This window comes from Melopsittacus undulatus, chromosome 6 (assembly GCF_012275295.1).
Source record: "Melopsittacus undulatus isolate bMelUnd1 chromosome 6, bMelUnd1.mat.Z, whole genome shotgun sequence".
Classification (NCBI taxonomy): domain Eukaryota; kingdom Metazoa; phylum Chordata; class Aves; order Psittaciformes; family Psittaculidae; genus Melopsittacus; species Melopsittacus undulatus.
Genome location: NC_047532.1, coordinates 71725709 through 71743663, shown reverse-complemented (window position 1 = coordinate 71743663; position 17955 = coordinate 71725709). Strand labels below are relative to the sequence as shown.

At 40.5% G+C, this 17955-nt stretch overlaps 1 protein-coding gene across 2 annotated transcripts; it reads right to left on the bottom strand.

Annotated features, from left to right (window-relative positions):
* Window positions 1-487: 487 nt before the first annotated feature.
* On the bottom strand, window positions 488-17174 carry DIPK1A (divergent protein kinase domain 1A). Of its 2 annotated transcripts, none has more exons than XM_005153925.3 (5): window positions 16867-17174; window positions 5735-5869; window positions 5340-5447; window positions 4474-4650; window positions 488-3217 (listed from the first exon to the last, which is right to left on the bottom strand). In XM_005153925.3, exons 1-5 carry the CDS (start codon window positions 16918-16920, stop codon window positions 2405-2407), a joined length of 1287 nt encoding a protein of 428 aa, XP_005153982.1. In that variant the 5' UTR covers window positions 16921-17174; the 3' UTR covers window positions 488-2404. The 2 variants fall into 2 exon arrangements, with proteins under 2 accessions (XP_005153982.1, XP_030908865.1); XM_031053005.2 differs by lacking the exon at window positions 16867-17174 and adding an exon at window positions 9343-9448.
* Window positions 17175-17955: the final 781 nt, after the last annotated feature.

The following is a 17955-nucleotide window of genomic DNA, read 5'->3' as shown; positions in this document are numbered from 1 at the left end:
CAGGAGTACTGACAGCAGGTGCTGAAGCCTCTGCCCAAAGGCAGCTGTAGGCCTTTAGGAGCACAAACAGCAACACTGCCTGCTGTGACTGAACTAGCTGATAGAGGAATAAATGTCTAGTTGAAGTATTTAAGCTTCCTCAGGTAACTGAAGTAAGTACTTTGCACTCAGCTCTAAGCTCTGATTGCTACTGAAACAAGTACTGTCTTAAGCTGAATACTTCCATGATGTAGTGTTTAGACAAGAGAGTTCACTTTCAAGTTGCATATACATGCTTAGATACAGAGGCCGACTGGCCCATAACTCTTATTTTCTTCTGTATCTTAATTTCATAGGCACTTACTTACTTGTTTTCCATTAGACTCACTGAAGTTGTCTGCACAGTTAAAACATGAGATAAGTAGGCTACATGGAGGAATGTTTTGCTTTAAGATGCTGATAGATATTAAGTACTGCTATGGAAAGAGAAAAGGAGGCCTGTGATATATTGTAAACAATGTATTTTTTTTTCCAATGAAAGCTCCAACTTGATGCAACAGCAATAAAAATGAAGGTTCTATACAAGAAACCACTATTAAAACATGTTTTCCAGTTGTTTAAAATACCCAACAGTTCAGATTCAATAATCTCTGCCCAAAACCTAGTAGCAATTTTTCCACCAAGAACATGGCCACTTTACACTTGAGTGCGTTGCTGGCTACAAATGGTTTCTAGCTCATGGTTGGAGGACAGCAACTTAAAATAATTAGCAGAATAATTCTTTAAAAATCTGATGTTTACAGAGCAGTACACTCTCAACCCAAGCTGCACACTGTTACATATGGAATGGAGAAATTACTTTGGTGGTTCTGTATTTCAGTTTAACCATTCAAGGAATGCGTTTAATAGAGGATACCTAAAAGCAGTAACAACCTTTCAAATATTTAAAGAAAGCTTGTACTGCTTACCTCTGAAAATGAATGAAGGGGACAGCATTTAGAAGGATGTGGATGACTGCCATTAAAATCATTAAAGATAGAACTACTTCATACCTAAAGCACTTATAAATTAAACATTAACAGGTGTTTTTGAGGACAGTATTAAGGTGTTTTATGGACACCTACTCTGCAAAATTGTGAACATAGATGTCGATCTGAGAAACGATGCAGATTAAAGGTGGTATAGTGGTCATGCCAGGTGGAGTGCCAGGATCAGGTAGTGGTTATTTACTGATGACTTGAGACCTACCAGTGACTCATAGATGCTGCTAGAAAAGAACAGTAATACACTAGAGCCTGGTAACAGCTAAGAATGAGGTGGAACATTTAGGCAATATTCCATGATCCTGAACAATCCAGCTTCTGTTCCTAAAGGTTAGCTCTAGCTCTGGCTTACATACTTCCCTCAATAGTTCAAGAGGATCTAAGTACAAGTCTAGCTAGATTTGGAGGGACAGTGAAGAGTCAAGACTTTCCACAGCTATTAATTGTTTCACATGTTATACAGCAGACTCCTACACTATGCAACCTTCCTCTTTTCACTGTTTGGACATTTTAAAATCCAGTATTTTAAAAAATTAAGTCCTCATATGATAGCTTATTCCACAAACTCCTTACTTTTCAGTATTTGCTAAAGCTTAATTTAGGTCAAAGGTTTCAACTGAGGTACAACACAGGATTGTTGGGATTTTTTTTGAAACAGATGCTGATATTGCTGTTAGCCTACATATATGAATTTTAGAAATAACGCACTCTAAAATTCTTGGCTCCCAGCATGGTTCACTGTATAAGGGCTTAAGAAGTGTTAACTACTTAAACATTCAAGATTCAAGCATGAGGTAACAAGGTGTAAACAGAATCTGATTTAACTCTCATAATCTGTCAGTCTTAGAAGAAAACTCTAATTTTCCACAGTTTAAAAACTATTAATGTGCAAATTCTGCCATGCCAAGGTATTAGTAAACTTCAGTCTCACAGTTCAGTTCATCCACAACAGCAGCTTGGACTCAGGACACGTTACTTGCAGTAGTGGTAGTGCTTCATCAAACTACTTGGGATAATGACCTTTCTTTCATAGGTATTTCACAAGTGAGCAATGGTTTTCACAGGATCCTATGATGTTCCATCAGTTGATGTGGTGGCACAGAGAATACTTTCAGCCTGTTCAAGATCTGACAAAGTGCACAGAACAGTCAAGCATGCAGGGGTTTTGTTTCCGTAACACAGCACTAGAACACCAGATCATTCAGTGGCACGTTCCTTCTTTGAGAAGCCCTGTCACAAGGTACTGACTCAAGGGTAAGAGTTAAGAGTCTTTAATTAAATCTGAGTAAAGAACCATCTTTAAAAAATGCTGAGTTAGTTTTTACCAAACAGGGTGGGCCACTCCAGTGGCAGGCATCAATTCTCTTCTGCTGGCAGAGAAGCTAAGAATCGTTTGTATGGGAAATCTTCTTCCACAGTAAAGTTTTCAAGTTATTGAGTATTAAGGAATGTTCCATCTCCATCTGATTTGCTGTCACTTTCAGGGCAATACACAAGTACAATTGTTTTTCTAGTTCTTCATGAATATCAGAAGGTGCACCACGAAGCAGATAGTCTTTAAGTAGCTGACAGGCTTTTGCCAAGTTTGGCTGAATTACTTCCGTGGTACATCTCATTTTGCTTTGGTCGCATAGAGTTCTACAGTCTGTACCATAAATACAGTCCAAATCTGATTCACACTGGCGATCTTTAATTATTTCCTTCAGGTTCATTTCTGGCACAATTTTTCTCATGTCTATCATTTTCAAATCGTATTTATCATTATATCCCAAGTTTTTGGCACTCATATCGCACATAAGAAAGTTTCCATAAGGCCCATGAAAAATATCTTCCACAAATTCTAAAAGCCCTATGGCTATTTTTGCTTTTCTTGGCCATGATGGAGTAAACCACTGGTCCATGCTTCTTCTGAAGCCAGAGGGAATGAAAAGTTCTATAATCCACGGAAGGCTGATTCCATAGAGGGAGGTATATTCAACTCTTTCGGTCACATAGAGATTCCCACAAAACCCCATCAACTTGGGAGTATGTTCTTTATCCTGCAAGATCACCATTAACAGAAACTCATCTAGCTGCAGCAGTGCCCATGCAGATTTTGCCTCCGGCAAAGAAACTCTACCATCCTTGTTTCCATCAGCAAAAGAGAGGATGAGATTAACCAGTTCTGAAAGATTTCCTTGTTCACCTAATTTGGCCTGAAAGCAACAAATGAAAAAGATTAAATATCCTTTCATTAACTATCAAAAATCCACTTGTCGTTTTACCTCCTGTCTTTCTACTCCTACAGATAGTATGGTACGGGTACATTATGTTCTAGTTTCCACTGGTTATAGATGTTACAGGACTTGCTATGACATCCCTGAAGAGCCTCCTTTTTCTGTTTTCAAAGGTATCAAGTATATGATCTTCTTAAAGTGCTAGTGTTCTGTGTGTTTCAAAATGCAAATATTAGAATTCAAACACTGTTCTTGGTTAGGGCAGTCTTTAGAAAACCTGTATCAAGTAGCTTGTTAAATATTCTCTTAGAAAAAGTATGTAGAATTCCAAGCTTTAGATCAAATTTAGTTGTCAGCTGATAATGGCCAACTATAAAATACCAGGACACACTGGGTACAAATCCCATAGGATAAGCATACTGAAATCTTTAATTTCATTACTTGATATAACCACCTCCATTCTATCAGTACAGAGAAAGAAGCCATTGCTGGTATCAAAACTGTTGCATTTTCAACTACCACCAATACACACAGAAAGGCAAGATAAACATTTCCCAAATTCTCCTAAGAAACTACTCTAAAACACCTGTTCACCCATCCTTAAGAGACAAAGCTACTGTAATGCATAACTGTCATCAGCTTTACAGAGTGTTACATGTGTGTGCATGTGTACACATGTGATACCTGTGTATTTCAGCTAGAACAGCATTATTTCCATCACCAAAGATATCAAAGCATCAAAAGTGCCTAGTTACAAAAATTCTGGGGTTGCACTAAGGTACTGGAAATATGTTTCACATTAATATAACAGAAGGCACTGGGAAAAGTATGACTGGTCGTTCTGGTTAAGAGAGATTCCTGCTGCTTTGTTAACATACTCACTGTTCCCAAGCACAAACAGTTTTCAAACTGTGCTTCAGTCTTTGTACTTGGTTACAGTAAACCCAAAAGCAGCAAAAAAACCCCAAACAAAACGGTATTTTTACCACACTTGTATTTCTATACAAGTGAAATCTGTAGACATGAAAGATGTATCCCAGGTTCCATCTATTAAGAAGTAAGGAAAAAACCTGATAATTACTTACTTCAAGATAAATACCTCTGGGAAAAAACTATTTTTGTGCTGATTATCTTTTTAATATGTAGTTGAACAAGGCTCATATTATCAGGTATTCTCTCCAGCTGAAGGAAAATAAGCCTTTCTGTCAAAACAGTATAAACAAACATGAACTTACCTTAAAAAGACTATATACCATTTCTTTGAATTTCTCAACAGTGGTTCCTCTTGTTGGTTTATCAAATAGGACTATTTCCTTCCTTGGTTCTGGGTCAGTACCAAGATCAAGCTGAGCAGCTTCTTCCGTCTGGCATTTTATAACACCTTGCAGATTTCCCCAGATTCCTAAATACATCTATGCAGGAAAACAGGGAAAAAACGTAAAAAACTCTGTAGAAGTCCATTATCTAAAGACCATCTGTACTCCAACCACTGCTTCAGGAGTCAAGTAGCAACACAGAAAACTGAGGCCTGTCTGCAGAAAACGCCCAGAACACATTCAAATGGCAATTTCAGTACACTACTGAAGGTATGTAAGAGACACTACACTGATAAATACAAAGACAGCTTGATTAACAGTTTCTTGGCATTACTACTATAGTAGTAGTATGCAAAGGTTGTTAAGAGGCTGCTTCTTTTATTTGGGAAGCAGGATAGCAGAGTAGTAGTATGCTGTACAAAAGTATAGTTACTGTGTCAGAAAGTGTATTTTTTATATATGTGTTTCTAAAATGTACGTGTAGTATAAAATTATACCCATCTACTTATCGGAACAATATATTATATAAAGGTGTATTATATGTATGTGCATATGATATATACTCTGTTATCAATAACATTATACCTATATATTCTACATATAGGTATAAACGCACACACACATATATATATTAAAAAAACATGCTTGCACATCACAGCAAATACAGTTTGAAATAATCTGTATTAAACAGATACAGCTTGCTGATACAAAGGTCTACTGGATGTTCCAGACCATGATATTTCCGTGGGAAATGATAAAACCAGGTTGGGTGAGTAAAGCCTTACCTGGTTATTGGGCTTTGTTGACAAACATTTTCCAAAATACAGTGTTTCTTTAGCACAAAGACTGCTACATGCTGACCCATCAATAACTCCAGTCTTGTATTTATCACACTGAAACAAACAGGGAGAAAAGAATTTAACAAATTTCCCAGGAGAGGAGGCAACAGCTGCATCTCTCTCAACACCCAGCACTTGAAAGAAAAACCTCAGAAAACAACTTTACTATCCCCACGCCAAAACAAGGTTAAGAAGCATAACTGGTTTTATCTGTCACTGAAGATACAATCTTCAACATGCTGGAATATTGCATTTTGGTTAATTTACATATTGCACTGACTGAATTGACTGTGGAATTACTCAGGACAAACACTTAAGAAAGCTATGCTAAATATACTTACTATTATTTTCCTACAGTCATGTCCTCTGCATAGTTCTGTGTAGGTGGAGTACTGAACATATGTAATCCAGCTGCCAACAAATACTACTAACCAAGAGATGAAGAGATACTTCATCCGCATATATGAGAAACGTACCTAAAGGATACAAAAGAGAAAAAAAAATCTCTGTAATTCATGCAGCAGCAGTCAGAATGATAGGAACAAACATGATTTACTATTTCACCTTTAAGAATCTGACTTCCACAGTGATAAAATAAGCAGACTGCATTACATGGAACATTTGCTCCCTTCAGTGAGCAGAACTGGCAGGGGAGGTCAGTTTGACTTATGTAAGTAGAATAAAAATCAAGATATAAATAAATAGAAGAAAAGGTGATAGATCCTCATTTTGATCAAAATCAACCTTCCTTGAAAGGATACCATTTAATTATGCAAGTAAAATTCCTCTGGACTAGCCTTGCCTTTAGGGGTCTTCCCCATAACTGCATGCAAGACTTTCCTGCTGCTTCTGTGACCTCATATTTACTTTCTTCACTAGGGACAGAGGAAAGAAAAAGTATTTATAAATGAAGAATTCAGGGACAGCTAAGTGCCTTGTAAGGGAGGAGGCACATTTTGATATAGTTTTTCCCTCCTGGTCTGGTGTGCTAACAATTTGGTTTTCATACATAAGGATTAGAAAAGAAATAGAAATTAATGATTAGCTTTAGCAACAGGATACAAGTGTGTAGGTCAGTATGATATCAATTTCTGTTAGTATTCTGATCTTCAGCAACAGATACAAGTAGATGCCATCAAAGAGTGAGAACATACAATTTATATCCCAAATGTGCTCCCTTCTTCCTCCAGAAGAACTTGCTTTGACCAAAAAAAAAATCCCATCAAGGAATTATCAGTGCCAAATAAATACTGCTGCTCAAGCTGTTGATTCAGATCACATTTTCTTCACAATAAAAAGCTTTCTTAGCCACTAGTAACTGAAAGCTCATCACAGGCATCACTATGTTACTGCTAGAAGTGTCTGAGAGATACACCTTGGAGAAGTGAACCTTCTGTAAGCAGGAGCTTGAAATGCCTCATTCCCTTGGTGCCTCCAAATCAGGGCTGAGGCTAGTAATGGGACAGTGTTAAACACACAAGTAAAGCCATTTGCATCCTATCTACGTCTGAGGATTTCTATCTCCAGGACAACTTTTTGAAACCGAGCAAATGTTTGATTTTGAACAGTCAAGAGGTAAGGTGAGAAAAATAAAATGGAAAACATGAAGCCAATTCAGAGCAAACTCAGCCATGAGCTGAAAGCTTGGAAAGCTGATGGAGAGAGACCTGACAGAGAAGATGCAGGTTCCATAAGATAGCAACAGAATGAACAATATTAACCAGCTTTAAAATGGAGGGAAAACAGAACAGAGTAAATGTAAGTAAGTCAGGGTTTTTTAACTAGAGATACTACAGTAATTTATGAATACTTATAAAAACATGACAGACAACCAGCACGCATTACACCCTTTTCTCTTTGAAGAAATAGTCCAAGAAAGGTCAGTTCCAAAACACCCAAAGGTGATTCCAATCCATGCAGCTATGGTCCTGCTGTGTGCCCCAGCTGTGCATCCCTATTCCTTCCCTCCTTCACGCACACTCACTTGACCTATCTTAAAACTACATAGTTAAACAGAGATAGATACAACTAACTGCTTGTATTCTGGTGATAAATCTTGACTAGATAGTTCCTTCAAGCAGTTCTTCTTTGATGGTATTACATTGAGAATGTTGTAAGGCAGAAATAATTTCTATTTTCCTCAGAGCCACAAAGACCTTAGTTGGAGTAACATGTAATTTCCTCTAAAGCTCAGTATTCACAGTATGGATACAAACTGGATGGAGTACAAAAAGGAGACCAACAGTAATGCTGTGTGGTTTACAGCACATCTAGAAACAGCTTAGAAAATGTGTAAGGAAGCTGGGGGTAGGGAGGACAGAACAGCCAAGAAACAAAACTGATAGCAAGGGGCTGGGTAGCATAAAAAAAATGGGATTCCATGAAAGAGAAATGCCTTTCCTACTGAAAGAACACTACTGGAATGATGTACTAGCAGGACTTGGAGACATCAATTTGATAGGTGAACCTCTCGGATAAAGAACTGGCTGGATGGCCGCATGCAAAGAGTTGTGGTCAACAGCTCAATGTCTGGCTGGAAACCAGTAACAAGTGGTGTCCCTCAGGGATCGGTGTTGGCACCGGTCTTGTTTAACATCTTTGTCTGTGACATGGACAGTGGGATTGAGTGCGTCCTCAGCAAGTTTGCCGATGACACCAAGCTGTGTGGTTCTGTTGATATGCTAGAGGGAAGGAATGCCATCCAGAGGGACCTCGACACACTTGTGAGGCGGGCTGATGCCAACCTCAGGAAGTTTAACCATGCCAAGTGCAAGGTCCTACACCTGGGTCAGAGCAATCCCAGGCACAGCTACAGGTTGGGCAGAGAACAGATTCAGAGAATGACTTGGGGGTGTTGGTCAATGAGAAAATGAACATGAGCCGGCTGCAGGGTGCGCTTACAGCCCAGAAAGCCAAACATATCCTGGGCTGCATCAAAAGGAGCATGACCAGCAGGTCGAAGGAGGTGATCCTGCCCCTCTGCTCTGCTCTCGTGAGACCTCACTTGCAGTATTGTGTTCAGTTCTGGTGTCCTCAACATAAAAAGGACATGGAACTGTTAGAACAAGTCCAGAGGAGGCCATGAGGATGATCAGGGGTTGGAGCACCTCCCATATGAAGACAGGCTGAGAAAGTTGGAGCTGTTCAGCCTGGAGAAGAGAAGGCTGCATGGAGACCTCATAGCAGCCTTCCAGTATCTGAAGGGGGCCTGCAGGGATGCTGGTGAGAGACTCTTCATTAGGGACTGCAGTGATAGGACAAGTGGTAACGGGTTGAAACTTAAACAGCAGAGGTTTAGATTGGATATAAGTGAGAAATTCTTTCCTGTTAGGGTGGTGAGGCACTGGAATGGGTTGCCCAGGGAGGTTGTGAATGCTCCATTCCTGGCAGTGTTCAAGGCCAGGTTGGATGAAGCCTTGGGTGATACGGTTTAGTGTGAGGTGTCCCTGCCCATGACAGGGGGGTTGGAACTGGATGATCTTAAGGTCCTTTCCAACCCTAACTATTCTATGATTCTATGACTTAGTGCAATTTCCTAGCTTAAAAAAAGATGAACCATCATACCTACATACTTACAGCATACTGCATCACAAACTTTCCTCCAAACCACACTACTTGAACTGATGAAAGCAGTAAGTCATCCTACATGTGACCTAGCAGTAAGTGAGAACCAGTACTTTACCAATGAGTTCACAAAACCCACACCATCCCCTGTACAAGAGAACTGAAATCTTAGTTCAAGCTCAGGTGAATTCACTCTCTATTCTTTCTTCCAGACCATTTTCTGCATTTAGTAATTACAATCCTCACTAGTTTTTCCTTCCCACTACCCATCACAAAGTGTTCTCTCAGCCAGTCTGAGCATCCCCCTCTTGAAACTCACATTATCTGCTATTCTTTTTCTTCCAGTTATTTCCAGTCTATTTCCACCTGATTCTGCAATGCTTACCATCTTCCTCCACTGCCTGTCTTCCATACTCAAGTAAGTTTCCAGCACTACTCAGTGCCTCATCCACTTCAATTCTCCAGCACAACTCTCCTACTTCAGAATCCTTTTCTGTACTACTGCTTGTGTACAAAATGCACTTATCATCCACGGGCATCCTTTTTTCACAGCTCTGGGAAACCAGCATAGGCACCATGGCAAAGCACGAGGGGGAGAACGTCCCTCTCCCTGTTCTCACTTCCAGAACCAAAGGAAATCTGTAAACAGGGCAGATGGATTCTTTGCATAGGTTAGTTCTTACACCCACACTACAGAAACCAAACCAAACCAAAACCAGAGACATCTATTCTTCCTCAGCAGATCCACCCCGGCAAGACCAGGTTACCAGCTCTGAGGCAGCCCTCCAGCAGAGGTCTCTTGAAACACAGTTTTGAACTGGAATGTGAACCAAACCAGTAGATCAAAAACATTTAAAGTACAGGATTAAGAGACTGACTGATCTGGATCAGTTGTGAGCACACAGACTTTTTTTTCTCATCTAGAGAATACAGCATGTTTTTTTCCTTGCTTCCTTCATACTTTCTGTTGGTTGAAGGACAGAGCATACATAATAGTTTTAGTACTTAAAAATAAGAACTACTATATTATAGTCATGCAGGTTCAATGTCTTCTGTAATAACTTCTTTTTATTTGTTCTTATACCACCTAAAACCTCATGGCTTCATATCCTAGTCTGTATTTTTTTTTCTGGTTTCAACATAGTAATACCATCACTATGTGCTCTGTAGTACAGTTACTGGAATTATCAAACCACTTGAGTCAATCATCTATTTTAACTTTGGCCTAATGTTTCTGCAAGAAACAGTTGATACAGCACCAAACTGAAAAAATGACCTTCTTTGTCTCTGCAAGCACAACAGCAGCATCTGAACATACAAAAGCTGTTTGTAATTAAAGCATGGTACTTTGATATAATCAGTTCAGACTCAATTATTGATAACTATGCAACAAACGCATGTTCATTAGGGTTTTTTACTCATCTTTTTGTCAGGATTGACTTCTAGTCAACTGAGCAAACTGCTGCCCATTATTCCCACTTCCACACACTCACCCAAATCATCTACTGAAGGTTACCACCACACAGCAGAAGTCTGTAGAAGCAAACACAGACAGGTCTCATACTCTGAGAATCATCTTCTTCATGAAACAAGATTTTCACTGGAAGTTCCCAGTAGTCAAACAAATAGTGAGCTGGAACAGCTAAGGTATGAGGGCAGGCTCACTCTCCCACTTTTACTGAAACCTACCGGAAGCTACCTTGTATCTTGACATACCCCTGCACCTTCTTGAAGGAAACACTTTCTCTATGGGTCTCATTCTTCACACAAGTCTAAGAGCTATTTCCTTCAGAAAGTTAAAAATAAGCTTAAAAAGTTTCCAACGTAAGCAGCATAATTTAAATCTTTAAAAACATTTAAGTTTCTAGCCACAAAAGGGCAGGCTGCAACACAAAGGCAGGATGGACTATGCAAATCTTGGGGTGGGGATCAAGTCAACTCAAAATGTATTCAATTCATTTCCTACTTTTTTTCCTTGTCAAGACTGCTATCTATAAACAAACCACATCCAGAGCATTTATTCTTAGAGTATAAAAGAACTTAACTTGCATCTCAACAATGCTAAGATCCTGTGCCAAAGAAACACATGCATGAACATCAATATTTACCATCATGGGGTTGGCTATAGGGGACCTATTCATATGGTCCAAGTCTCAGTTCACCCCATGTTGCACTCTACATTGCATTCCAAATATTTCCTTCAAGTTCTGTTGTTAGGAAACAAGGAACATAAGGGGAAATTTTGCTGTTATTATAAAATGGGTACCGCCTCAAACCAAAGTAATCAAATCAAGGCTGAAGCTATAGCAAGACACCTCCTTTCTTCCGATAAGCACCAAGCCTTCTGGGCAACTTTAAGCACTTTGTCTTAAATACAGTTTATAGTTTTATCCTTTAAAGAGACATATGATTTGCCAGAAACTATCACAAATTTGAAATACATTCCACATCTGGATACCTAACACCACACATAGAAACTACACAACAAAAACTGCATCAATACAGAGTTCATGGTTATGTTTACTTCAACATACCAGCACGTTGTCCAGGGCTTTCCAGCTTACAGAAGCTAAGTCTGGATCTCTAACTCCATCACACACATTTTCAGAGACTCAAAGTAGCATGAGAACTTCTTTTATCATGTGAAATTCTACCCAAGAATAGCAAAGGATACCAAATATAACAGCAGGCAGTTCTCAGAGATTTGAGCAACATCTGTGTGAGACAAGTCATAAAACTTCCAAAAAACTCCATGGGTTGCAGATTATTATAACCAAGCAACCACAAGAAGAACACAAATGTCACTTACAGATACTAAATGCAAATATATTAATGATTATTATTCCACAGCTGCAGTCAGTCTGGAAAGTAAGTCTGGGGAGGGCAGGATGCTTGGGGCAGTTTGAATAGCAAAAACCAAATAAAGCAGTTGCTTTCTTTCAATTTTACTATGTTTTTAGAAGTGAACTTTTCATAACTATTTAATTACCCAGGGCCTCACAAAATACCTCAGAACACCTACAGGGAAAACTAAAAATGACATTATCACATCCTCATTTCTACAGACAATTCTGACAATGGTCTTCCTAAAGCCTGTCACAAGATGCTTCTCTACAGAATGTTTGCTCTTAAAATAGGATCACTGAAACCTCTAATAAATCAACTTTCTTTGGTATTCCCCCACACATACATAAGAGGAAGCTCCTATGAATCAGAAATTATAGGAAGTAAGTGCTAATGATTATCTTTCATCTATTTTAAAAATAAGATACATTGATTTCCTTTAGGGACAGTTTTATGTTGTTTGGGGTTTTTCAACTATTTTTAATAAGCCTAATATTGTAGAATACAAATAATATAGCACACACAACTACTGGTAAAATCAGAGAACGAGAATAGAAATAAATGTGACAGTTTAAGGCAAAGCTGTTTCATCCATAAAAACTGCTTGGGAACCAAAGCTTCTGGGACAACAAACCCTCTTCATTCCTCAAAGTTTCTTGCTGACTCCTTCCACAAACCTTTATAATAATAGAATCATAGAATAATTACAATACTAAACTTTAAACTAAAGTGCTATTTAATGCTATTTTTTATTAAATACATACCATTTAATATGATCTCGGAGACCACCAGACGTCTGCAGATCTCAAGACCACTCCAGAGTATTGACCATACTCACAGTACAGAACAGAATACTGTACACATGCATTTATTCAAATTTGTCCTTCTCCTCAGGCAAAACGAGAATGTGTTTGGAACAGAAAATCCTCCCCAAATGCCAACTGACTACACCGTATACTTGGCAGGAAGTTCCAGAGCAGTTAGATTTATTTTGGGCTCAGCCTGATGCCAATGCAGTCACATAGCTTTTGACTTGCAGATGACTGACAACCTGCCAGTTCAGAACATGGACAAGAGCATATATCCGCTTACAGAAGACGACAAGTTCCACTCTCTTTGATTCAAAAGTAATTACTTTTCTAATAAGGACTTCCTTATTACATGCCACAAAAGGCCCAATCATTATTTGATTTCTTCCCATACATTCTCCCTATCAAGCTTCCATTCCCAGAACTGGTCTGTGAGTGTATACACACTTATCTCACTTCATCTAGGAAGCGTCAGAACTGATGTGCACATGCTGTACTAATGCAGCAGGGGCACAGGTTTACTGAGTCTGGTTAGGTGACATGTGCTGTAATGCACCCTGAATACAGCAGATCTACTGCACACATGCTCTGTTTCTTCTCTGTGCAAAAAGTCCCAGACAGAGATTAGGAAGCAATATGTACAGACAGACTTGATTTGGAATTGTGACAAACTACTAGGAAACTTTTATTCCTAGCATATTCAGGGTTTATTCCCAGCATATTCAGGGCAACAGAAGGACTGAGAGTTCAGAAATAATTTAAAAAGGAAGAAAGTGTTCAAAACCAGGAAACAGGATTACTCTTTTCTGCTCCACTCTTCCACCACGACTTTTAAATATGAACCAGAGAACACAGGGATGAGGGAAAGCACTTGTAATGCTTGAAAGGATACTACAGAGTCAACTTCTTCCATTGCTTGGACATTCTAAGTCACATGCATTGAATAATAAGTAGGCATTCATTCCCTGAAGCAGAACTGGAAAACCACTTCTGGCAAAACTCAAGCCTGGATGCACTCCAAAGCATATGGAGAGAAGCAGATCAAAATGCAACATAACTTGCCAGGTTTTGGTAAGTGTACTTTTTTTATTCAAAATGTTTTTATGGTTAAAGAGTATGAAAGTGTTTCTTTGTTGAATAGCACAGAGAGCTTAATCCTGCAAAGTATTCCACATTACCATACTGCACTAATCCTCTCCAAATGAGAGTTGCTCACTCCATGTTTTACATACGAGCAATGGGAAAGAGCAAACAAACAAAAATTGTAGGCTGATCATGTAGTGAATCCTGCTTTGTTCTCTATTCAGGTTGGTTCACGAATCGCAAGATGCATTTCAGGTAGGCTGACATGATGTCTGAGATCATTAGCCCATGCTGCCATGGATGCCATGTACGGATACATTCACCCCTTTAAGAGCAGACAGTGCACACTTAAGATTATGCATGCACTTTATTTGTATCTTGAGTAACTAAACACAGTAAACAGAGTTGGAAATCTCTTTTGAAATAAAATAATGGCCAAGATGGAAAACAGAATGTTTCTCCTTAAAAAGTTAAACACTACCACCACCAAATATCAGAATCTTACAGGAAAGAGATTATATAGAAAAACCCTGTTAAATAGGGCTTTTAAACATGCTTATTCTTTAGATCACCGAAGATAGTCTCTTGTTCAATACTCAAGTCCACAGGACATGTCTGAGGAGTCTGTAAACTTGGTCCAGAATCTCTAGAGGCCAGAAACCTTCCAGGCACACGAATGTTCTTTACACAGTTATTGTAATGCACAATCCCGCTGGCTTACCCTCAGCCTCGTGATGCAATTGCTAACTAACCAGAAAGAACTTGAGGACAATGTCTCCCAAATCTGGGACACTAACCTCTCCTGGTAAAATGTAAAATGTGAACAGTGTTAACCACCCAACTGTAAGATTGGTCAAATCGATTGGTCAAATCAATTGGTCAAATCAAAAATCTAATTATACTTTGGTGGTATTTAGTAGCATTTAAATTTGACAGGCTTGACTTCTTTGTTTTGTTTTCTTTTCTGTTATTACAGATCTGCAGCCTAAGCAATGGGAAAACTCTGCATCTCAGAATTACTGTTTTGTGGTGAAAGATAGTCTGTGTGGGTCCCTAACCATTAGGTTTTGGGTTTAGATGATATATCCAAGAGTTCTCCCTGCTCCTTTTACATGAGCTGACACTTAACAGCACATCCTTCTGGCTACAAACATCTAAATTAAAATCAATAATAATAAAAATAAAATATATTTGCCACAGAGTATCAGTTGCAAACCACATATCATCCTGTTCCTCTTACAAGAAAGCTAGGGCAGGTATTAAGCTCTATCTTGCAGAATCTGATGTTCTATCAGCTCACTCCACAACACCATTTTCAAACAGTCTGGAACACCAGCCAACAGCATCTGGAAGTCACTCAACAATACCTTCCATTGTACAACTATCGTCCCTAGTGTGCTACTTGAAATAGGGCATAGCAATGCTACACATATCTTTATTTTGCTTGTAGCTACATCTGAGTTAACATCTATCATTTACTTAGAGAACATTGGCTTCTTTGGAGACAAATCTCAATAAAGCCCTCAACAATTAGTATAGCTAAACCATGGCTACATTTGTCATGTACCAGTAACATGCAGTGGCAGGAAAAGTCAATACATTGATAGCTTGCTGCCATTCTATGGATGTATCAAATATCAACATACATTTACTGTCTAACACAGACAAATATGTTGATACTGACAAAGCCACTATTAGATTTCCTAAACCAAATCTGTACAATATTTACATGGAGCTATAAAAAAGTATAGAAAAGCACAGTCAGAAATATTTTTTCAGTCTCCTGTAGAAGCAAGTATCTTACCACTTTGGCATTTGTAATGAATGATTTTGATGTTTTCCTGTTTCTCAGCAGAATTTGAAATAATGTTTTGCGTGAAAGGCCTTAAAATAAACGTTGACAAGAAGAATGGAGAAGAATGTTATTGGATATTGCCATAAAATGATCAGTGACTTAGCAGGGCAAAAACATTCTGGAGAACCCCAATTTGAAAGGTGGCATGTAGATTATCAATTATGTCCATTTGTATCAGAGGCTTTCTCCTGTGACAATCCAAATGCTGTACAAGGGTCTACTTCAGTAAGAGATGGAGAGGAATATTTTCTGGTCTATCAATTAAAGTGGTACTGACCCAGATACATATTATAAAACTAATACTAAAGAGGGTAAGATTATACCCGTATCTGTACAATTCTTAAATGTTATATCCTATTTGAGGAACTTCCAAAAAGATAAGATCGTAAAAGCTCCCTGTGAGGACTTAAAACATTCAAGACTTTAAAATGCATCAGGATAAAGTTCACATCTTTTAATCCAGTGATCAGAAAGAAGTCCATAAGATATCAACAGATGACACATAAGCAGCATGTATAAGTAAGCATTTTATTTATCCTCTCCAACTCAACAAATGCTCGTTTTAGTTAATATAATGCAACAGATGAAAAGGAATCCCATAGAATAACTCTCTAATGTACCACTACGTTGTAATTCACATTTCACCATAGAGCTTCCTACTATATAGTAACCACAGTACTTTAAACAGAAGCATCCTTACCAAGGCAGCTTAAGTAATACAAACATGTACCGGTGTAGGTAAACACAAAAGTGTGTCTATGAACGCATGCACAAATGCATGGAGCAAATAACTACTCGACAGCAAAAGGAAAGTGCCGGACACCGATTCTTTCGGGACACGTGAAATAAATGAGCCTGTTCATGCAAACTCTGGTCCATCCCCGGGTGGGATGAATGTCCACAGCACCAGCCGCAGGTGTAAAGCAGGGACACGTGGAGAGAAGCACCAGAGTTCCCCCGGGCCCTGGTAACCTGTAGCTGCTCAACTGCAAACCCCGTGGGGACCGGGAAGCCGGCGGCCGAGTAACAGGTCCAGCAACGCGGGCCGGAGGCGGCAAGCGAGGCCCGATCAGACCAGCGGCAACTGCCGCCGAGGCCGCCCGCCACCTGCTGCCGTGCCCCGAGACCCGCCGCCGCGGGGCCCGCCAGCCGCGGCTTGCGTCTCAGCCCCGCTGCACAGCCGAGCGAACGCCGGCCGCACCCGCGGCGGGCCGGGGAAAGCGGCGAGCCCTGCGGGGGGCGCCCGCTCCTGAGGTAACTTCGCAGGGGGGTACGAGCGGGAAGGAAAGGGTGCTGCCACGGCCCGCCACCGGCCTACCTGCGCGTAGTGGGGTTTCCTGAGCCAGGCCCCCGGGAAGAGCCGCCTCGCCATGGCAATCACACATCCCCGCAGCGGGCGGCGATCGGAGGCGGAGCGGTGAGGAGCGCTTCCCCGCCTGCCGCCGCAGCCGCCGGCTCGGTACGGCACACGCGCGGCAGCGGCGAGGGAAGAAGGGGCGAGTGCGGCGGCCCTCGGGCACGGGCGCCCTCGCTCTCTCCGGCACCGGCGGGCGCCGAGCGACAGCAACTGTCAGCGGGCAAAAAGGGCTGGCAGTGGCCGCCCCAGCCGGAGGAAAGACGGCCCGCGCCCGCCGCTCTAGGGGAGGGCCGCAGCCGTGAGGGACTGAGGCGGGATGAGGGGAGACTCCGCCTTCTCCCCTCAGCCGCGTCGAGGCAGTGGGGCTATTCCCGTCCCCTTTCCCCGGGCCATGAGGAGTAGGAGTGGGGTTTGTCGAGCCGAGAACTACCCTCGAGGTGCCCTCGGCGCTCAGGTCTGCCCAAAAGTGGTCGGGCCGGGTCTGGGGACAATTATGAATAAGTCAGTTAATAAATAAGGTGTCTCATTGATTGGGAACAGGCTCCCGTCATTTACTGGGCAGGGTATTAAAACCAGCTGTGAGCCTGTACAATCTAAAGCCCCTTATTTCCTCCAAAATAAGGAGGGAGTTTGTTTGGGCTCATGTTAACAGAGATGAGGGATGTAAGGTTCATAAACTGGTGAAAAAATTACCAATTGCTCCTTCGGCAGTGGATATCTCAACACTTCACATGGTGTGAGAAGTCCCAGGCCAACTGAAGTTAGTGTGAACACTGCTAACGTAAGTTCGGTTTTTGTTCTGTCTTCTTGTGATTACGACTTGATGGTGACTTCTTTTAATGCAGTGTTAGCAGAGTTAAAGTCAGAGCTGGGAGTCTGCTGTTCAGATGCTTTTTGGCTGCAAGGCTTTGGGACCAAAAGATTATGCCACGGTGCAGGGTTAAAAGTAATGAGGAGATTAATGTAGCATGTTACAGCTTTTGTGTTCAGTATGTTTACCAAAGAAGGCTATTTTAATGAAAAGACAGGTCACAAAAATATTACTGTAAG